General features: G+C 46.8%; 1 protein-coding gene across 2 annotated transcripts; it reads left to right on the top strand.

Annotated features, from left to right (window-relative positions):
• The first annotated feature begins 85 nt into the window (after nt 1–85).
• On the top strand, nt 86–21,849 carry Lig3 (DNA ligase 3). Of its 2 annotated transcripts, XM_026411878.1 has the most exons (21): nt 86–163; nt 737–808; nt 1,925–2,478; nt 5,323–5,466; nt 7,819–8,016; nt 8,865–9,016; nt 9,691–9,857; nt 9,986–10,063; nt 10,509–10,677; nt 12,399–12,554; nt 14,250–14,381; nt 15,043–15,122; nt 16,144–16,231; nt 16,599–16,676; nt 16,949–17,072; nt 17,661–17,803; nt 18,093–18,167; nt 18,697–18,843; nt 19,316–19,520; nt 19,884–19,963; nt 21,012–21,849. In XM_026411878.1, exons 3-21 carry the CDS (start codon nt 1,929–1,931, stop codon nt 21,243–21,245), a joined length of 3,000 nt encoding a protein of 999 aa, XP_026267663.1. In that variant the 5' UTR covers nt 86–163; nt 737–808; nt 1,925–1,928; the 3' UTR covers nt 21,246–21,849. The 2 variants fall into 2 exon arrangements, with proteins under 2 accessions (XP_026267663.1, XP_026267662.1); XM_026411877.2 differs by lacking the exon at nt 86–163 and having other exon boundaries at nt 315–808.
• Nucleotides 21,850–22,714: the final 865 nt, after the last annotated feature.

Below are 22,714 nucleotides of genomic sequence, written 5' to 3' on the forward strand. Positions count from 1 at the left end.
GCCGGGTCACGTAGCTACGGCCTCGGTCGTTGCGCCTGCGTACTGCCGCCAGCTCAAGGACCCGTATTTAAAGAGACAGGCTCTCCAACCGCCAGTGGGCTGCCTGCGGCCTGTGGGCGCCGGGTCCGGAGGCGAGTGGTGGTCGCTGGAGCCGGGGAGGCAGGTGAGGGGCGGCGCGGCTGGGCGCGCTGTGGGGAGGGAAGCGGGCCGGGGCCAGAGCCGGGGCCCCAGCGCAGTGCGGCCCGGGAGCCGCCACCGGCTCCTCCCCCGCCCGCCCGCCTGCGGAGCCTGGGGGCACACCCTCCGTGACGTGGCGGCCCCCCGGGAGCCCACGGGAGCCCGCGGCGCCCCGGGACCCCCAGGGGCCGCCCACTGCCCGCGCCTGGATGGATTTGGGAGCCTCTCGCGGCCGGCGGCCGTCCTGCCCGGAGAGCTCCTCAGAGGCCCCGGGACGGCGGCTGCGGCCAGGCCTCGGCGCTCCGATCCGGTTCCAGATCGGGCCCTTTCATTATTCTCCTTTGCTTCCCCTGGGGGCCGCGGGCTGCTCTTGTAAGGATCGCGTGGAGGTCCAGCTTTCCTGAGCTGCTCTTGTGAGCCTCCTGGCCTTGCTCACCTCCGCGACGGTTCTTCAACTTCAGGGGGTTATGCAGTTCTTTGTGAATCTCACGAAACTTACTGATGTTCTCGCTCCAAAAACGTACATTGTCAAATATACATATTTTGTATGCATTTTCAGAGAGTTCAGAACTCCACCATTACCATCAGCCCGTCCATGGATTCTTTGTAATTTCCCCAACCACCCTTCGAGGTAGGTCTTATTTTCCGTTTTAGAAGTAAGAAAACTAAGACTCAGAAGTTCAGAGATTCCGCCAGGGTAACAGTTCTAAGCTGGACGCACTGGCCCTCCCATCCCTGATTCCTCAGTCCACCTGCTTTTCTCTGCACCGTGTTGCACTGCTGTAAGGCCCGCTTTTATTATAATGCAGTAGTAATTTCACTTCATAGCACTGTGCAGACTGAAAATAATTCCCAGTGTATTTAAAATTAGAACAATAAAGTTATTTAAGTACAAATATAAAAAGGTCTGAATGAATCACAGTTGATAAACCACATGGCTTGACTTATCAGTTCATTCCATTCTGACCATCTAGTTGCTGCAGCATTCCCTGATTCAAGTTGCTGAATTTAACAGGTTAATTGCACATAGGGATCCTCAGTTTAAAGATTAACTAACTGCTGCACTGACTAGTAGGAGCCAACATTATTGAGTCCTTGCTGTGTGCCCTATTCTAAAGGCTTTAGTCTTGGAACAGAAACCCCTTGATTTAGTTACTATTATTAGACATGTTTTGTAAATAAGAAAACAGCTACAGAGAGGTTAAGTAATCCACCAAGAACACACAGCTAATAAGTGGCTTAGCTAGGATTTGAACCTGAACCGTCTGGTTCTAGGCTCTGCTAAATTCTTAGCCTCTCAAACGAGGGCTTCTGTTTAGATCACGAATCTATATAGTGGTTTTGTTTTCTGGGGATGGCATATGTGTTACACTTCTAATTAAAACTTCATGAACATTATTTCATTTTTCTTGGTGATTAAAAAGAAACTTAAGGATTTTGTAATGCTTAAAGGTCATCATCCATTATGAGTATCAGATTGTTGATGGCCTGAGAAAAAAAAATTTGTTATTTAGATTCTCTTCATTGTGATTTACTAGATGTATTTATGTACATTAGATAATTGAACACCTTTTTGGAAACTGGATTTTCCCGTACTGGAACTCTGCTTCACTTAGGCAATGAGTCTTTAATCCTTTGGAAAGTGATTAGTCAGCATGGACTGTATGAGATTGTGGTCTTTGGGAAATTAGAAGCCTGGCTTCTCGTTTACATCTCACATTTTGTTGTCTCCTGTCCTTTCATGTAGCTATATGACTTTGGCCTTTAAGATCCTCTTCCCAAAAAACTTGTGTGCACTTGGCCGAAGAGAACTGTGCCTGTTCCGAGAACAATATCACTGGCCTGACATAAGGAAATTCAGCCAGTGCTTGGAAACAGATCTGCTACGTGGGCGTTGCCTCCTCCAGCGAAGAAAGCCTGTTCTGTCATTCCAGGGAGCCCATCTAAGACCACGTGCCACCTGCCTTGTTTTCTTGCCAGAGTCGCATGTGGGACTCTGCAGTAGCCCCTGTGAGATGGCCGAGCAACGGTTCTGTGTGGACTACGCCAAGCGCAGCACAGCCGGCTGCAAAAAATGCAAGGAGAAGATTGTGAAGGGCGTGTGCCGCATAGGCAAGGTGGTGCCCAATCCCTTCTCCGAGTCTGGGGGTGACATGAAAGAATGGTACCATATTAAGTGCATGTTTGAGAAGCTGGAGCGGGCTCGGGCCACCACAAAAAAAATTGAAGACCTCACAGAGCTGGAAGGCTGGGAAGAGCTGGAAGACAACGAGAAGGAACAGATCACCCAGCACATTGCAGGTGGGATAAGGAGTAGGGCTTTCTCATCACACTGGGGCTAATGGAAAAAGGGAGGGGAGGAGAGCCCATTTTTTTTGTTTTCCTTCGAGAGGGGTACTGTGGATTGAACTCAAGGGCACTCAACCACTGAGCCACATCCCCAGCTCTGTTTTGTATGCTATTTAGAGACAGTCTCACTGAGTTGCTTTGTGCCTTGCTTTTGGCTGAGGCTGGCTTTGAACTGAGATCCTCCTGCCTCAGCCTACCAAGCTGCTGGGATTACAGGTGTGTGCCACCACCCCCAGCAAGCCCTTTTTTTTGTTCCTTTTTTTCTTTAAGCTTTTAAACATTTTATTTGAAAATAATTTCAAACTCACAAGAGTATAAGAATAAAAATAGTGCAAAGAACACTTTCCCTCTGTAACCAGGTTTACCTACTGCTGAGTTTATTTCCTTTATCATTTGTGTTCATGTCCTCTCTTTACACATGCACATTTTTTAGTTTTTATCCACCCCCACCCCCAGCCATTTAAGTAAGTTGCATACATCATGACCTTTTACCTTTGTGTGTGTGTGTGTGGTTATGGAGATTGCAGGCAGGGATGCTCTACCACTGAGTTGGATGTATTTATGAGACAAGTAAATTGCTGAGGCTGACATGAAATTGGTGATCCTCCTTCCTCAGCCTCCTAAATTGCTGGGATTACAGGCAGGTGCTGCCACACTTTTAAATATTTTAGTTCATGTATCTTAAGAACAGAAATATTATCTTCCAGGACCATAATATTTTTTCCCTGTGACTTATAATTCATTGCTGTACTTAATTTTGCCACTTAACAGCCCCTTCCAGCTGCTTTCTGTATCCTGTTCACCTTTATGTTTTTTTCTTTTTACTTGTTTTAAATATTTCATTCTCAGCATAATAAGAAACCCTTAGTCTTCTCTTGTGTGTGCCCTACCCCAGTCACAGAATCTTGTGTGTATCTTATGCCGTTTCTCTTGAGTCCAGGTTCCTGTTAGTGGAGAATGATATTAGAAACTCAAATCTAAAGCTGGGTATGGTAGCTCACACCTGTAATCCCATCAACATGGGAGACTGATGCAGGAGTTTGAGGCCAGACTTGGCAATTTAATGAGCCCTGTCTCAAAATTTAAAAACTAGGTTAAGTGGGGCTGGAGATGTGGCTCAGCGGTGGCGCGCTTGCCTGGCATGCGTGCGGCCCGGGTTCGATCCTCAGCACCACATACCAACAAAGATGTTGCGTCCGCCGAGAACTAAAAAAAAAATAAATAAATATTAAAAATTCTCTCTCTCTCTCTCTCTCTCTCTCTCTCTCTCTCTCTCCCCCCCCTCACTCTCAAAAAAAAAAAAAAAAAAAACTAGGTTAAGGGCACTGGGGATGTAGCTCAGTGGTAGAGCTCTGCCTGGCAAAGAGGTTTGGGGATGTGCCTCAGTGGTAGAGCACCCCTGGGTTCAATCCCCGGTACCTCCCATACACAAAAATCTGGATGCTACATGTTCTCATCATCATGGGGTAGCTTAGCTTTTAAGCCTTTGGGACAGATAGAGCTAGAAAATACCTATGTGTACATACACGTAAACACACAGGTATTTATAGATACATGTGCCTATTCACATGTACACACATTCATGCATATTTGCATATTGCATATTTAGAAATCTTACACCAGTACTTTCAAGTTCAATTAGTCAGTCCTCTTTGATTTTCAGCATCTGTAAAGTGATCCTTTTTTTTTTTTTTTTTTTTTGGGCAGTACTGGGTATTGAACCCATTGGTATTCTTAACACTGAGTTACACCCCTGGCCCCACCCCATTCCCCTTTTTTTTAAATATTAAGACAGGTTCTCGCTAAGTTACCCAGGCTGATCTCAAACTTGGTGTGCTCCTGCCTCAGCCTCCTAAATTGCTGAGATTGCAGGTCTGTGTCACTCTGCCCAGTTTAATATTCATATCTTCAGTTAATCACAGTTCTTGTTGCTGTAGGGAGACTTGTAAATGGCTTTAAAAAGAGAATCTATCCTTTTTGAGAGGAAAAATAAAGGACTTATAGGAGAGGAAACTGTTTCCCACATGCTTCATTCTCAAGTTCCCCATCCACTCTGTCCTGTGTCAGCCATTGGCCTCAGCCTTTGTTACCTTTACCCATCTCTCATTTAGAAGAAACGAAACACAGGTAAACCATCAGCTGACCTCAGATGAGCCAACAGCTGGAAATTTCCTTCCTATGCCAAACCAGCATGCTCTGATCTGTCTTCATTGTACTTTTTTATTCATCTGTAAATTGGGGCTATTCTATGGAGCTATCCCCCAATTTTATCTATCAAAATGCAACTGCTTGGCTGGGGATATAGCTCAGTTGGTTGAATGCTTGCCTTGCATGCACAGGGCCCTGGGTTCATTTAAAAAAAAAAAATGCAACTGTTGATTCTCTCAAGTCCTCTTAGTTCTGAAGATTATTATATGTGGGATAAGAGGTGAAGAAAGTTGATGAAAATTTTAAGTTACTCTGGACTGGGGATATAGCTGAGTTGGTAGAGGGCTTACCTCACTTGCATAAGACCCTGGGTTCAATCCCCAGCACCACACACACACACAAAAAATTAAGTTACTCATAGAGGTAAATGGTTAAGTGGGTCTTTTGTCCCCAGAATCCTCTCCCTTTCCTTTCCCTTCACCTGGTATCTTACCACCTCCATTCAAGAAGACCTGCCTGCCACTAGGCCATGTTGGGGCTCATGGGAGTGGCTTACCAAGCAAGCCTCTAAAAGAAGTTAATAATTTGGAATTTTTATGAGACTTTTCACTGGAGGATATTTTTCTTTTTTTGGGGGGCGTTCTATAGATCTGTCTTCTAAGGCAGCAGGCACACCAAAGAAGAAAGCTGTTGTGCAAGCTAAGTTGACAACAACTGGCCAGGTGGCATCCCCAGGGAAAGGAGCGTCACTTGTCACCAACACCAATCCCCGAAAGTTTTCTGGCTTTTCAGGTAAGATAAGTTAAGGTCCTCTTATTTGACTTGTTGAAAATTTTGCTTTTTTGTCTCAATAATTTGCTTCCCTTGGGGCTCCACGTGTGTGGCCTGTCTTTGTATACTTTAATCTCTTGTGTCAGGAAGAGGTTTGTTTTGTTAAAACTTTTTCTATGTGAAGTTACTTCCTGGTTCAGGCAGATTTTTATAACCTGCCCCTTTACTTCCTTATATTTTTGTAATGAAAAGACTTTGAGAAATTATCTTCCTAAACTTGCCTGAACTGGAGAGGAAAGTATGGTAGAAGAAGGGAGATACCCTGTACAGACCATATCCCTTAATTTCTCTTATTTCTTACATCTCTTTGTCAAAGGGTTGAAATGTTTGTAGTACGAGGGAGAAGGAACAAAGGATCTAAGGGTATTAGCTTCTGTTTGGAAGCTGCAGCCTCGTCAGGAGGCATGTGCTCTTTGGAATCAGAGGGCTCTGTATTCAAATCCCATCTCACAAGGGTTGGATTATAGCAGGACAGGTGAACAGTAAAGTGTTTATTTTTTTTCTTTCTCTTTACCCTATATACACATATAATCACATACATGTGGTTTCTTTATATAACATAGAAGTACTGTTTCCTGGACCAAGGATTCAGGAAGATCTTGCTAGAATGAGAAGATCAGGATTGTTTGTTGGCCTTCAAAAACAGGTAGCTTTGGCCTAGGGGCTTTTATCTCGTCTTCAGTTAATTGTAGGAAATGTTCTTATAAGGCCTACTTTATGAACGAGAAAGCTGAAGTTTAGGTTCATGATAGAGTATGTGCATTGAAGTCTGGCTGTAGTCCCAGTGTTCTTTCACTCAAATCCTATACTTTTTTTATTGTTTTGAGACATTCTTGTAATTGACTCAGAGAAAATAATAAAGCTCTTTGGGAATTAAAAGAGGCTTGATGTGATTAAAAGAAGCCTGGACCTGAAGCTGGAGTGTTGGAGCCTGGTTCCAGCCCTGTTGCTTGACAGCTTGGAGCTCTGAGCAAGTCTTTAGCGTGAAGCCCTGAGCGAGTCTTTACCTATCTGAGCTTCTGTGAATTGAGAGTGGCAGCATCTGCCTGATCTACTCCAGTGTTCTCCTGAGGACTATAAGAGATAACGTTGTAAAAATGGTGCCTAACTGTAGGATTTTTAGTATTTTAAAACCTTAGATTTGTACTAGGCCAAAGACAGAAATAGAGAAGAATCCAGGTGAAGATAAGGACAACATGAACCTGGAAGGGCCCTGTTTGTTTTTTTTTTTTTTTTTTTTGAATTTGGAAGGAGTTGAGAGGAATGGGGTGTCCTTATGCTTGCAACCTTGCTGAACATCAATGCTTTTGAGATTTTGTTCTCTAAAATCCGATTTAGAGTCCGGGTCAGAGACAATGACAGATTTATAATTTACAAGCCCAGACAAGAAGCTTATGTCAGCAGACAGCTTGCTGATGGCCTTGCTTTTGCTTTGTAAATGAGCACAAGGAAGTGAGAAGGAATCACTAAAGAGTTGTTCAGTATTATTTTTAGGTATCTGGAGGAAAGTCCTACTCATAAGCAACCTTTTAATTTGACAAACAGAAAGAACGGGCTGGAGTGGTGAGGGGAGGGAATGTTGGGAGTACACCACTGGGACCCGACTTTCTTGGTGGCATCCTTGTCCTGGCTCTGCCACCATGGAGGTAGGAGATCCTGGAAGTCATCTGCTCTTCTTGGGCCTGGGTCCTCTCATCACTAAGGATTTGCACTAGATAATCTTGAAGGTTCCTTCCAGCTCTGATAATCTATGAGAGCAGTAACTTCACATTGACTAACAAGTCACTTGATTTCTTCCCCCTTTCTCAACCCAGCTTTTCTTTTTTTTTTTTTTTTTTTAATGTGAATTTATTTTTAAAGAGAGAGTGTAAGGAGAGAGAGAAAGAATTTTTTTTAATATTTATTTTTTTTAGTTATCGGTGGACACAACATCTTTGTTTGTATGTGGTGCTGAGGATCGAACTCGGGCCGCATGCATGCCAGGCGAGCGCGCTACGGCTTGAGCCACATCCCCAGCCCCCATCTTTTCTTTTTTCGGCTTTACAGTTGATGAGATCCTCCTGGTCAGTCTTGGCACAGCCTGTGTTCCTCTCTGAAGCATTCACAGCTCCGGAGGGAGGGTGCCATTGCTCCTTGACCATTAATAGCTCTGAGATTTGGGGAAATGACCTTTAGTGGATACAGTGATGTCTACCCCAGGGAGCTCTTTGAAGGGACTGAGTGAAACTGTGTATAAAGCACCAACAGAATACCTGTGAGTTTCCTCCTTTCCCAGAAAGGCAAAATGAATCATCTTTGTTGTTTCTTCAACAGCCAAGCCCAACAACTCTAATCAAGCCCCCTCAAGCCCCACCCGCAAGACAAGTCTGTCCTCAAGCAAATGTGACCCCAAGCACAAGGATTGTCTGCTACGGGAGTTCAGGAAGCTGTGTGCCATGGTGGCTGATAATCCTAGCTACAACACGAAGACCCAGATCATCCAGGACTTCTTGCGGAAAGGCTCAGCAGGAGGTGGGGCCAGGAGCATCCTGAATGGGCTTTTCCCTGGAAAGCTCAGAGCCTTGGCTGGCTCTGCCATACAAGTCATTGCACAGGGTCCCATGCTTGGTTTAGTACTCTGTTATTACTGTCTTAAAATTCCTAAAAGTTTGGCTAGGTGCAGTGGTGCATACCTGTAATCCCAGGGATTGGGAGGCTGCAAGTTCAAAGCCAGTTTCAGCAAAAGCAAGGCACTAAGCAACTCAGTGAGACCCTGTCTCTAAATAAAATACAAAAATGGGCTGGGGATGTTGCTCAGTGGTCAAGTACCCCTGAACTCAATTCCCCAGTACAAAAAAAAAAAAAAATCTTTAACAGTTTTGAACAACGGACCTCACATTTGCATTTGCCACCAGACCCCTCAAATTTTGTAGCCAATTTTCAGAGACTGTGGCATCTTTCTTCTTCTGCTCTTATCCTGTCCCTAGGAAGGCAGAAAAATTCATCTCATTCAACCAGTAGGAAAATTTACTATCCTGCATATTTAAGTTTTTGTGAACTACGTGCACAGCTTGGAATAGAATCTTCCAACTCTGTTTCTTTCATTCATGTAACATTCATGTCACTGAGCTTCTGTAAGTGTGCTCGTCACTGGGGACATGAAGTCAAAGTCATGGCTCTTCCCTGTGAGAATTCATCCAGGAGCTAAAGATGGGACAGGTGCAAAAACAGCCAACCACTGAATTCTGGCCTCTGAACTAGTGATCTGCACAGGGTACTGTGGGAGCACAGTGATATTTCTTTTTAAACCTCTGCTTCCTTGAGTTCATCCATTGTTTTAAGCTCTATTTCTCAAGAAGGGTTCCTTTTTTTCTCTCCAGATGGTTTCCGGGGTGATGTGTACCTAACAGTGAAGCTGCTGCTGCCGGGTGTCATTAAGAGTGTTTACAACTTGAATGATAAGCAGATTGTGAAGCTTTTCAGCCGCATTTTTAACTGTAACCCAGATGATATGGCACGGGACCTGGAGCAGGTCAGAGGGAGGGGGAGGGAGACTGCATTCCAGGTGGGGTTCACCAAGCCAGGCACCTGCAGCCATTTTTTTTTTAAATGGTTAGGCACATACTGTTTTAGGAAACTGAAATCTATTTGAGCAAGCTTCCGGTACAGGGGAAGCTGAATGTGAGGCTGCAGCTGTTAATGTCATAAGTTTCTGAGGACTGAACCCATACCACTGCTTAGCCACAAAAGGCCTTATCTCAGAAGTCAGGACTTGAGACTGTGCTCTGTCTCTTGTGGGGCCCTCATTCTGGACTCTTTTTGCTTTCTTCCCCCACGGGCTTATCATTCATCATTGATCTGTTCGTGACTCCAGCCCCAGCCGCCAGTTCACATATGTAAACTTCCAAGAATCCTCACTATATGATGACTGCATTTACCTCTTAGCTCAAATTCATAGCAGGAATCAAGTTGACTGGGCTTGGAATAGTGCTCTCTTCTCAGCTAAGCCAGGTGGGCATATTTTATGTGGAGAGATGCACCCCTTTTAGAACTGTTGATGAGATAGTCTCTGAGAAGTGAAGTAAATATGTTGAGTTGGGGACAGGAACTGTGAAATTTCTTGACTCCTCTTTAGTCCTGAGGTTTTAGGGGATACACCTGGCCACCCTGGGGTTGTAGCAGTGGCATTTTGGTTTTTGGAGACAGGGTGACGTGTCAGAGACGATCAGAGTCTTCTTTGAGCAGAGCAAGTCTTTCCCTCCAGCTGCCAAGAGCCTCCTCACCATCCAGGAAGTGGATGAATTCCTCTTGCGGCTCTCGAAGCTCACCAAGGAGGATGAGCAGCAGCAGGCCCTGCAGGACATCGCCTCCAGGTGGGGGAGCTGCCCCAAGCAAGTCAGACCCAATGGGGATGAGCTCAGGGAGAGGGAGTTACTTGGGAAAAAAGGTTTGGGGTGCAGAGCTCTTCAGAGATCAAACTGAATAGGCCTCATTCCCTTAGGTGTACGGCCAATGACCTTAAGTGCATCATCAGGTTGATCAAACATGATCTGAAGATGAACTCAGGTGCAAAACATGTGTAAGTATCGTCTCCTGGGACAGCCTAAGCTTCCTTTGTTCCCAGCTGGTATCAGGACTCTGGAGTCCTCCTCTGGATTTGAATCCTCATTCCACTTTGTTGCCTCCTAGGTTACTTAATCCTGTCTCCACCTCCATTTTCTTATGTGAAGTGGAGGTAACAATACCTTTTGCAAGAGTTGTTTTGATTGAAAGTATGGAGCATGTTTAGTAAGCACAGAATGCAGCTTTTGCCCATTCCAGCCCCCTCTTCTGCTAAGACTGCATCCTGATAGATAAAGGTCTCAAAAGACTGAATTGTCAGATTTTTCTCCTACTGTGAATCCTCAAGATACTTGAACACAACTGCATATTGACAGATGAGGGTCTCTCCCCTCTGAGAACAGACTGCTATCCAAAGCCATAGTGTCAAATGCAGACGTCTTGGTTCCTTACTCCCTTGACAGGTTAGATGCCCTCGACCCCAATGCCTATGAAGCCTTCAAAGCTTCACGCAACCTGCAGGATGTAGTGGAGCGGGTCCTTCGCAATGAGCAGGAGGTGGAGAAGGATCCAGGACAGAGACGGGCTCTGAGTGTCCAGGCCTCGCTGATGACGCCTGTGCAGCCCATGCTGGTGAGGAGTGTTGCCCTGCCCTGCTGTGCACGTTGCACATCCCTTGGGGTGGGATCTGGTAGGGATGACTGTTGAGACTGGTTGCAGGGTGAGAGGATTTGGGGAAGGAAGAGAGGAGAGACAGTAGAGTGTTGCTCTCTAGAAGTGAAGACACAGGAGGAGACAGGTGATGGGGTGTACTGGCCAGAACCCAGTTCCCACTCTACTACCAAGCAGCTGTGGAGTGTTCAGCGAGTTTCTTAGTCTTTTAGTTTCTTAGTCTTTTAGTTTCTTTGTGGGAATTACATGTGAGACTTGAAGCACCTATCTAAAATAGCTTATCTGTCATACTTGAACATGGGGCTGTGTTCAGGAACCCTGAGGAGGTCCTTTGACCTGATGCGGGGTGGCTTGGAGTAGGCAGCAGAACCAGGCTCCCTATGATAGGGTAACTTGGGAAGGGAGAGGAAGCTTAAGGAAGAAAGACTAACTCCCACAAAGATCAGCTTGCACATTTGCTCCTATCCTGAGAATGGGGATCTCCTCTGTGGCATTGGTTTTCCTGTGCAGCAGGACCCCGCGAATGCTGCCATGCCTACCACGAGGCCCTTTGGGTCTTCCAGCAGTGTATGGTGCTTTTTTGGGAACTTTCTTATGTGTTATTTTGAAATTTTGCCTTAGAATTCTTTGTTTGGAATAAAGAAATGTCCTCTCCCTACTAGGAGTGTGGAACAGCTGGCACTCCAACAGTGACATCTCCACAGGGACCCCCAGTCACCTGAAGTAGTGGCCTTTTGACTTCTATAGGAATTCTTCTGGAGTGTGTTGTACAGCCTGTCATTTGAAGAATGGCATGAGTTATATAGCTTAGTGGCTGAACACACAAGCTTTGGAGTTGAGCCTAAATTAAAATCTCACTCCTGCTGTGTACTAGCTGTGTAACCTTAAATGACTACTTAACCTCTTTGACCTTTAATTTTCTCATCCATAAAATGAAAATGCTATCTATCATGTAAGATGCCACATCAAAGATGAAGTGAGATTATGTATGTGACCTGATAAGAATCCCCAAAACAGTAACTGTTGTTTGGGTTAGGCTGGTACAGGTGTGAGAGTAAGCACACCTCTGTCTGGATGGTCCTGTACTAGGGATCCCTGATCACTATCACCCTGCCAGCCTCATTGGCACCTACAGTCTCTACTCTGACCTCTGCCTGCCTCCTGTGCTGAGATAACTGATGTATTAACAAGCTAGAGGCCCTGCAGGAGCCTCAATTATTGATTTAAAAAAATATTATTTCAGCGGAATTTTGTCTGCAATAAATGGCATTCATCTTCCTCAAAACGCAAGCTCCTGTGTCAATGCTGGTAATGATTTGATGCTCAGAATACATTTTTTTAAACAGTTCTATAGAATAAGTATTGTTCCTTTCTTTATTCTTATTTTTTTTTTAAGTTGTAGTTGGACACAAACCTTTATTCCATTCATTTATTTTTATGTGGTGCTGAGGATCGAACCCAGGGCCCTGCACATGCTAAGTGAGCACTGTGCCACTGAGCCACAATCCCAGCCCCTGCCCAGCCTTTTTTATTCTCAGCTCTGTCCTTGCCCTGAGCGTGCACCATGGACAGTCAGTCCCAGAACCCAGATCCTGGCTGACAGCCCTATTCTGGGCTCTCTGGCTGTCTTCCTAAGCTGTACATCATTGAAAATCTCCAGGCTTTGTTTTTCCCACCCCAAGGCTGAGGCCTGCAAGTCCATCGAGTATGCAATGAAGAAGTGTCCCAACGGCATGTTCTCTGAGATCAAGTATGATGGCGAGCGAGTCCAGGTGCATAAGAATGGGGACTACTTCAGCTACTTTAGCCGCAGTCTCAAGCCCGTCCTGCCTCACAAGGTATTGATCGCTTTCTGTTGGGACTGTCTTTTCCTTTCCTGCTGCTAAGAATCTCAAGGCCAGCTTTCCATAGTCTCCCAGCTAGAGTTCACAATAAAGACTTTTTGTTTGTTTAATGAGTGGATAAATTCATTTTTGGAGTCTCAATAATGAAGGACTGCTCAGCAGGGACAGCCAGAGTCCAGACATTGGTTAGTCAAGACAGAGCTTCCTGGGACAGTGATAACTCTCTCCCATGATGTTGTGATATAGAGCTTATTTGCTCAGTGGCTGTGCAAGTCTTTTGCATTTTTTTGAATCCTGTGTGCTTCAAGCTAAATTAAAGTTCATGTATAACATTCATTCTTTCAACAAATATTTACCAAATGCATCTGTATTATTGTAGTTAGTATGCAAATATCAGTGACAAAAAAGCAGATAAAAGCTTTGGCCTTCATGAAGCTTACATTCTGCTATAATCACAATACCATGGGGACAGCTGGGAGCCCAGATGCCTGCCCTAATTGGGGGAGGCGATAAAATCTCATTCCTGAGCCCTTTTCAGTTCCTAGGGGCAAGTCATTGTAGGTGTCTCTAGGGAAAAGCAGCTGGAGTGACCTGACCTTGCTACCCTCTTCTTTCAAGCTTTGACTCAGTTTTCCAGAGCCCCCAGGGGTCAAGGGGATGCGTTCTACACTCCGTGTACTCCCTTTAGCCCTGCCTTCCTGCTGGAGCACTGGAACCAAGCAGTCAGGCTACTTGTTTTAGGTGTTTGAAAGGAAAGCTGAGCAGTGGCCTCATGTGACACTTTAGTACAGGGTCACATGTCCTGTGGGACTCTGTGCAGGTGCTCAGGAAGTGCCCTGGTGAGGTTGGTGTAAGATGGACACCTCATGTGACCCAGGAAGACAACTGAGCATCTCTTTCCAGCCCTTTCCCATACCAGATTCACTCATCCTTTGCTTTTCCTGTGTTGTGGGTTCTTAAAGGGCGGATTATTGACAGGGAGTGGGACAGATGGGCAAGCCTTTCCTGATCCTGCTCCAAGCATTCTGGGTAGGGGCAGCCATGTGCCCTGCCCAGGTGGGGAGTAGAGCCAGAGATGTGCTTTCAGGTTCTCATTGCTGTTATCACTTGACAGAAAATACCTTGAGTTCTGATGGCACTTCTCTCTGACTAGAGTTGTTGAAGATTAAGGTTCTGCCTTTATCAAGACAAATCCAATTCCAGGCATACTCTCTTAATCTCTAGATGGCTCTGGGAGTAGAGCTCCTACTTAGGGAAGATTCTGCTCACATTTTCCTTCCTGCTCTGGAGGGAGTTCATTTCTTTCTAACCAGTCTATTCTCCCCATCCCAATTCTAAGCCTAATAACCATCTGTCTTCTAAAATAGGCTCTAATCTCTGCCCACCTGTTTTTCTTTCCTCCCCCACCCCCCACATTTGTCTACCTCCACCTCCTCCCCAAAATGCTCATTTTGTTTCTTCCAAATCTGAGCCTTCTCTACAGCCCATAGACAGTGTCAGCATGGGCTGACTTCTGCCGGGTCTGGACAGAGGTACTAAAGCAGCCACATCTTGTCCAGGTGGCTGACAGTTTTGCACATTAGCTGTTTTGCACAGAGCATGTTGTTGCTCTGGCTTTGATCTCTATGGCTTGGCTTCGGGGTTTTGCCGCCTGTTCATCCCTCATCAAAGATACTTTTCCACTTCCAGGTGGCCCATTTTAAGGACTACATCCCCAAGGCTTTTCCTGGAGGCCACAGCATGATTTTGGACTCTGAGGTGCTCCTAATTGACAACAAGACAGGCAAACCACTGCCCTTTGGGACCCTAGGAGTGCACAAGGTACTGGGTTAAGTCATTTGTGCAAAAATGCATGTGCTGTCTGTCTCCAAAGGGAGTAATAAGTTACTTAGCATAGGGCTTATTTTTTGCTTCTGAACCGTGTTCTGAATTTATTTAGTCTTAGGTTTAGTATTTCTTACTCCATAAAAAGACTATTAGGAGCTAATTTGTAATTGATTTTCATTCAGTTCTGTCATTCAGCTTTCCATAACTGTAATAAAATACTTGAGCTAATTTATAAAGAGAAAACTTTTATTTTGGCTCATTGTTCCTGAGGTTCCAGGCCAAGATCTGAGGAGTCCATTGCTTTGGACCTCTTCATGGTAGAGCAAAACCACATGGATCACAAGCCAGGGAACAAAGAAAGAAGAAGGGGCCAGAGTCCCATGATCCCCCTTGGGGACATACCCACAATGATCAAAGCACCTCCCACAAAATTCTACTGTCTCTTACTAATACCTTCCTGGGACCAAGCCTTTATCACATGAGCTTCTGGTGAACATTTACAATCCCAACTATAGTGATCCCCATCTGCTGTTTGCCCTTATGGCCCAGGTTCTTCTGGGCAGAAATAGAATTATCAGGTGCTTCAGGAAGCCTTCAGAAGTGGATTGGTACTCCCCATCTCCCCATTTTTTATGCCCTCTTTTTGTCTTTACAGAAAGCTGCTTTCCAAGATGCTAATGTCTGCCTGTTTGTTTTTGATTGTATCTACTTTAATGATGTCAGCTTGATGGACAGGTGAGTTGACTGATTTAGTTTTTTTGTTTGTTTGTTTGTTTGTTTGTTTGTTTGGTGCTGAGGATCTAACACAGTTTCTTGTGCATGCTAAGCATGTACTCTGTTACTAAAGTATACCCCGAGGCCTGGCTAGTATCCTTAAACCCAGGAACCTATTTTAATTTCCTAGGTAAGAATGTAGGGGGTTCATTGGGAAGGAGGGGATAGGAAGTGGCTAGCATATGTGCCTTTGTATCCATGAGCTTGGTAGGGGCAAGAGCAGGAGGGAACTGAGAGGTAGCATAGTTGTTACAAATCAATTCCCCATCCATTGTAAGGAAGACTTACCTCTGTAAGCTTAAATCTCAGAGGAAACCCAAATCCCAAAGAAATCTCAGTCTGCTAAAGCAAGATGGACTGTTGAGAGACAGAGATGGTGAATATAGCAGGGTTTCAGTTTATTCTCCAGTGACACCCCTCAGGGCATAATGCAAGTGCTTTTCTGCTCAGAGGTTTTGATTTCAGGAGAGACTGACAGTAGGAAACTCCCTATTGATGGTAGGGTTGGCTGTGGGTGGGACTGTCTTGGGAAGAGCTAGCAGTCCTGACTTAGCTGCCTTTAAAGGCTTGGGCCCAAGAAACCAGCATCCTGAGGCCCGACAGCCTGCTGACCCAAGGACCTGCCAGCCTTGGGGTTAGGGTGAAGCAAGGCAAAAAAATACCCAAGTGGGAGTCATTTTTCAAATGAGACCATATTTTATATAATCTGGGCTAGAGGCCAGATCTCCCTTGGCTCCATAAAGTAGAAACAGGAACTACAGCTATGAACTGGCTAACTGGCTCCATACCCCTGCTCACAGTTGTCCATCTTCGGTCAGGATGGAGCCCTGCAGCTTATGGCAGCAGAACTGTCACACATGAGGGCTTTAGTTCACGTCAGACCCTCTCATGCAGCAGCAGTTTTAGCATTGTGCTCCTTCCCTCCTCAGAACGGCTGCTAGGGGTGGGAAGATCCCTCCTTCAGCTTTCCTGTCCCCTTTAGGCCTCTGTGTGAGCGGCGGAAGTTTCTTCATGACAACATGGTTGAAATTCCCAACCGGATCATGTTCTCAGAAATGAAGCAAGTCACAGTAAGTGAAGAACCTACTCTAGACAGGGTCATGTGGCTTAAAAGCAGGACACAGAACCCCTTGCACAACAAGTGTGACAGACTGAGTCTTACTTGTCCTTCTGGGGGTGGCTGATGTGTTTGCCTTTGTGTCTGTTGTCTGTTCGTTACCCAGGAGGACAGGGCATGGAAGTCCTTCCTAGGTAAGCACCCTGTGCCTCCAAGCCACTGCCGTTCTCTGGTTGAGAGTCTCCCTGGTTTACAAATCACTTGTCCCTAGTATTCAAGTTAGGGCGTTTCCAGTGGGTACTCGACTAGCATGCCGTCGATGCACTCCTGTGCCATCCCCTTCTCACACCATCTTCAACATCTCTCCTGCTGTCCCTCAGAAAGCTTCAGACTTGGCTGACATGATAAACCGGGTGATCCGGGAGGGCTTGGAAGGGCTGGTGCTGAAGGATGTGAAGGTAAGGTCATCACACCTGTTGCTTTCCCTTGAGCCTTTCCTGTCCTGGACAGATGGCAGTGCCATCTGAAGAGGTGGGGGTGGAAGCTGAGGGGGATCCTTTCTGGGGCTTGACAGGTGTGTTCTGGATTAGGAGAATGGGTTTTATACATCTCCTGAGGAGCCTGGAGTCCAGGGCCCTTCCGGTGTGGGCTGGTATGCAGCAGTGAAGAGCTAAACCCCTGCCTCAGGGAGTTTCCATTGTACTTTGTGTTCTCTTTCGTGTCCCTTCAGGGTACATATGAGCCTGGAAAGCGGCACTGGCTGAAAGTGAAGAAAGACTATTTGAATGAGGGGGCCATGGCTGATACAGCTGACCTGGTGGTTCTTGGGGCCTTCTATGGACAAGGAAGCAAAGGTCAGGGTGGCTGCTGGTCCCTGTAGTGGTACTCTTGGAAAGTGCCATGTCAGAGAGGCTGGCCTTTTTCCTGGCTTGATCTGCCAGCATGGGCCTGGGAGCTATGGACTTGGCACAGTGAACTCTAGCAAGAATCCCCTGAGCTGTCCTGGCACAAGGAGGCTTACCACAAGCTATTTCATCAGGGCCAGTTTTTCCTTTTCAGGGAAAATCTCCTAACTGGAAGGAAGCTGGCTTCTAAGGGATTAATACTTTTTAGGTGATTTACTGTATGACAGGCACTATTCAGTTCGCTAGGGCCCAGCAAGTTGGGTGTGATTACCCCTAACTTTTTATAGAGGAAATTTGAGTTCATACAGATTGAAAAATCACTAACTTAGAGCAGGTAGCTCAATGGTGGAACACTTGCCTAGGAAACTCAGGGCCCTGGGTTCAATTACACAGCTAAGAAGAGGTGAACTCTGGCACCCTGATGCCAAGGGGACTGCTTCCTCTCCACAAGGTTGCCTCTCATGGGACTTGTGGGGTTGGCAGAGGTGGTTTTCTGCTATTCACACTCAGCCCATATTCCCTGCCCTTACCCTGCAGGTGGCATGATGTCGATCTTCCTCATGGGTTGCTATGACCCTAGCAGCCAGAAGTGGTGCACAGTCACCAAGTGTGCAGGAGGCCATGACGATGCAACCCTTGCCCGCCTACAGAAGGAACTGGACATGGTGAAGATCAGCAAGGTGAGCAAGGGACCCTGTTGATCCTGGCTTCTGATGGGCTGTTATGAGGCAGACGCTGCGCTTTGAGGACTGCAGATATCATTTATCTCCTCCCCAGTAAGGAGAGTGCTGTTTGGAGTGCCCGCCTTGTAGACAGTGGCCTGCATGTCCTGGAGGCCTCACTCCCTTTGAGCAGGGAGGATTACATGGGTGAGGAGTTGGTCACATCTCACAATTTCATTACCAAAAGAGGGGTTTAAGCCTTGTTGCAGCTTAGGAACAGCCCAGAACAGCATCTTTCTTCCTCCAGGATCCCAGCAAAATACCCTCCTGGCTGAAGATAAACAAGATCTACTATCCTGACTTCATCGTTCCAGACCCAAAGGTATCAGCCCAGTGGCTTGGGGTCTTCTAGCCTACAGAATCAGTTTGCAAGTTAGTTCTCTAGGGCCACAGAGAAGTTATCCAAACCTCACAGAAAGTCACCTTGAGATGGGGATCTGGATTATTCAGCCAAGTGAGAAGCCTAGGGATGACTGGCCACCGCTGAGGAATTGTCTTCAGTGGAGAAGATAATAGAATACCCACCCCCTGTCACAGAGGGTCTGTTCTAATGGGACCTGGCCTAATCTCTAGTTTTCGGTGGACACAACATCTTTGTTTGTATGTGGTGCTGAGGATCGAACCCGGGCCGCACGCATGCCAGGCGAGCGCGCTACAGCTTGAGCCACATCCCCAGCCCTGGCCTAATTTCTAAATAATGGATTCACAGAAGAGGCAGGACTAGCACCCAGGTCTCCTAGCTGCAAGCCAGAGCCTCTGTGTTTTGACTCATTCTGTTTTGCTTCTGGCTGATGGGAGGTGTTTCCTTCTCAACTAGAGATGACCTGACCTTTCTGCCTTGCTCTTGACAGAAAGCTGCTGTATGGGAGATCACAGGGGCAGAATTCTCCAAATCTGAGGCTCACACCGCTGATGGGATATCCATCCGATTTCCCCGCTGTACCCGAATCCGAGATGACAAGGACTGGAAATCTGCCACTAACCTCCCCCAACTCAAGGTGCCAGCTCTCAGGCTGCATATTTGTCCTCCAACCCCATCTCAGTCTTAGAACCTTGGGCATCTGGCCTATTGACATGTCCTGTCTTCCTCTTGACCCTATTCCACTGATATAGCAAGGAGGGCAAGTAAAGGGAGATCAAACTGGCATGAGGGCCCTTCCCACCAGCTCCAGGTAGACGGTCTCACTTTCTTCAGGATCCCCTGAAAGGCCTTTGGTCTAGCTGCCTCATGAGGCCTTGCCCAAGTCCTTTGCTGATTAAGAGCTGGAGTCAAGAGAACAGGGATTTGCACCAGTTACTCGGATGAAGGCTCCATGTTGGAAAAGCACCAAGGAAGCCACCTCCTTTTCTCCTTGCTCTTTGTCTTTCTCACCTGTTTCCCCAGCCACGCGTGCCTAAAACAGACCACACAGCACCCTCTGAGGCATGTCTGGGGAAGGGAGTGATAGCACCTGACCTTCTCCTTCTCAGGAACTGTATCAGCTGTCCAAGGAGAAGGCCGACTTCACTGTGGTGGCTGGAGATGAGGGAAGCTCCACTACAGGAGGCAGCAATGGCGAGAACGAGGGCACTTCTGGGTCTGCTGCATCCCGCAAGGTCCCCAGAGCCTCCCCCAACAAACCGTTTCCCAGTGCCCAGAAGGCTGAAGGGAAGCTGAGGATCCCCAACAGCAAAGGTAGCCAGGATAAAGAAGGGGGTCTGGGGGGCATAGGGGCAGGGACCCAATCTCACATTCCAGCTCTGAGAACATGTGATCATGTATCCACTGCGCTGACAATGACCACATTCCTGGTGTGTGTCCAGCCATGGATCAGAAGCTGCTCTACTAGGCACCCCTTATCAGCTCAGCAAACCTGAATGATAGTGCACCAGAGAGCTGGTGTGACTGGGGACTAAGCCACTTTTGAGCTAAAGCGTTGGGCTGATAACTCTTCCCTCTCACCCATGCTCATGGCAGGGGAAGGATCTGGCCCAACTTTAGGAACCATGATCAGCAGTTCTTCCTCTCCTAATTCTCATCCACAACTTTGTCCTGCAGGCAATAAGCCTACCACAAAGTCTTCAGTGAAAGTTGGGGAGAAGAGGAAAGCTACTGATGAGATGCCATACCAAGCAAAGGTGAGTGCAATGACAATGCAGAGGCAGGCCAGTTTGGCCCAGGGCCCAGCGTTTCCAGCCTTGTGCACATGAACTTTGAAAGATGAGCAGAGGAGTTGGGGGAGGCTTGTTAAGTCCTTCCCCTCCCACAGCTGCTCCTCCCTCAGGCAGGCCAGCGTGCTGCTACTCCACCCTGTGCCCTCTTGTTACCTTGCAGAGGCGGCCAGCCAGCCGGCAGAGAGGAAGGAGAGCTGTGCCAGCAGGCAGGAGATAGAGCCCAGCTGCCAGTCCCCAGTCAAATTTACATTAAAGGGGAGAAAGCCCAGTCTGGGTGTGGGGTGCAGCGTGTGAGTCTGTGGTTGGGGGAGCAGGTCCAGCCAGCAAGGAGGGAGAGTGCACTGCTTTGATGACTTTTCCCTTTATGCTGTCAGTCTTGTTTGGCAACATCTGTTGAGCGCCTCGCCTGCTGAGGCCAGGAGCTGGGTTAGCACTGGCTCAACCCTGAGGAACTGCTGGCCCAAGGGGTGGAGGGAGAAGTAAAGCTAATCCCTAGAATGATTGTGCCCCACCCAAGAGAAGCACAGAAGTCTTGACAACTCATAGCCTGAACCCAGTTCCCAGCAGACTAGTAGAAACCATTTCCTTCTCCCTTCCTTGAAGCCCTTGAACCTATGCATAGTAATGAGCAAGACTACTGACCCTGCAGTCTACCCACCTGTGCAGTGGACTGTGATCTTAAGGGGAGGTCATTGAGTCACAGCCACTGGTTGGCTCCTGGAGACACATCCTTTTCCCATATCTAGGTCCCAAATGTTGGAACCCATCTCCTCCTCATCACCACCTGACAGGGAAGGGAGGAATGTCAGGCCTGTGTCATCCAGAGTGACTGGAGGATGGGGGGGGATTGACACCAGTGTCTTTTCTCCAGGACGCACTTTCTACTTAAGTCCTAAACTCTAGGCTTCCTCCATCTCTGGCTCTTGTCCTAAGTGAACTGTATTATACTAAACTGGGTAAAGACCCACCTGCACGCCACGCCAACCCCTCCCTGACCCCTCTGTGTTTGCAGGTGCTGCTGGACATCTTCACTGGGGTGCGGCTCCACTTGCCACCCTCCACCCCAGACTTCAGCCGTCTCAGACGCTACTTTGTGGCATTTGATGGGGACCTAGTGCAGGAATTTGACATTGCCTCAGCCACACACGTGCTGGGTAGCAGGGACAAGAACCCTGAGGCCCAGCTGGTCTCCCCAGAGTGGATTTGGGCATGTATACGAAAACGGAGGCTGGTAGCTCCCTGCTAGGACTCAGGTCTTCCTGCCCCCTTGGGACATCTGCTCCCTTACCACACTACTCTACCAGCCTTAGCCTGGAGGCAGGTAGGTGGAGGAACAGGGGGTTGTCCTTTCGTCTTCAGGCAGCAGTCTTCCAAAATCTGCCAAGTCTTCATGGTCTCTTCTGGAGCAGGAATTATTTGCTGTGGGCACAAGTCAGTTTCTCTTGCTGTTTAAGCAGATCTCAAATCTGGGTGCTGGCTTTGTCATTTTTGTTTTCTTCAAAAAGCTGAGTTATTTTTATAAATGAAACATCCTGCAGCATCTGTCCTTCCCCCACCATTCCCTTAGTTTCCTTAGTGGTCAAGGAGTGAAGCTGGGCTACTAAAGCTGGCGGCAGACTTCTCGCTGCCTCATTTTACTTCCATTCCTTTAAAGCTGTATTTAAAAGACCACCCCAAGAAATGCATCTTACATTTGGCAAAACTTAACTATCTTTTGAAAGAGAACAAAATTAATTTTGATGACTTTATTCTCCGTGTTCTCTATTACAGGGGAGGGACTAGGATTGGATGGAAATGAGGCCTGTGTATGGGGAGAGGGAGGTTATTTGGGCTACTAGGGTGGGGTTATAGAGGCTCCAAAAAGATCAACCTGCCTCCTCAAAATCTGGAAATAAATGCCTTTTAAGAATACAAATCCACACCTCAGTACAAGTCTACATGCCCTGCTTACAAAGACCTGCCAGCTCCTGTGCCACCTGTGACTGATTTGTTTGAAGAACAAAAGGAAAACAGTTTGTATAGAAGAGTGGTACCAGTAGCTGTTTTTGCAGCAATGGATAAAATGGAAATATCCTCTGAATCTACGTATGATTGTTGAACATTTGAAATGTGACAAGTGTTGGGTGCAGTGGTGCACACCTAAAATCCTAGTGACTCGGAAGGCTAAGGCAGGAGAATCACAAGTTCAAGGCCAGCCTTAACTCAGTGAGGTCCTAACTTAGTGAGACCTTGTCTCAAAAAATAATAAGGGTCATGATGTGGCTCAGTGGTAAAGCATCTGAGTTCAATCCCCAGTACCCACCCTCCAAAAAAAGTGGCTAGCATAACTTAGGAACTGAAGTTCTTTTAATTCAAATGGCCACAAGTCAGTAGTGACCACCACAATGGACAGGTATAGACAGTCCTGAAATTTAATAGCTATAACCTTAGCAAGTTAACCATCTGAGCACCAATTCCTATAGAATGGGGAAATTCATTGCTCCTAAATCACAGGGTGGCTGTCAGTGACCTTAGATACATGTCAGAATGTGGCACACAATATGTAGAGTTGGGAATGTCACCTTTGGTTTGTGTGGCCAGGAGGGCTTTTAACTGCAGAACCCACAACTATGCCTGCCTGTTTAAACTCTCCTTGCTCTGACTGCAGGCTTATCAGGATTCTGTGTGGTTATATATTCTGTGTGGCTTCTGTCTCAGTCTTGCCACCTCATGAGA

The sequence above is a fragment of the Urocitellus parryii genome, chromosome 7 (assembly GCF_045843805.1).
Source record: "Urocitellus parryii isolate mUroPar1 chromosome 7, mUroPar1.hap1, whole genome shotgun sequence".
In the NCBI taxonomy this organism is placed as follows: domain Eukaryota; kingdom Metazoa; phylum Chordata; class Mammalia; order Rodentia; family Sciuridae; genus Urocitellus; species Urocitellus parryii.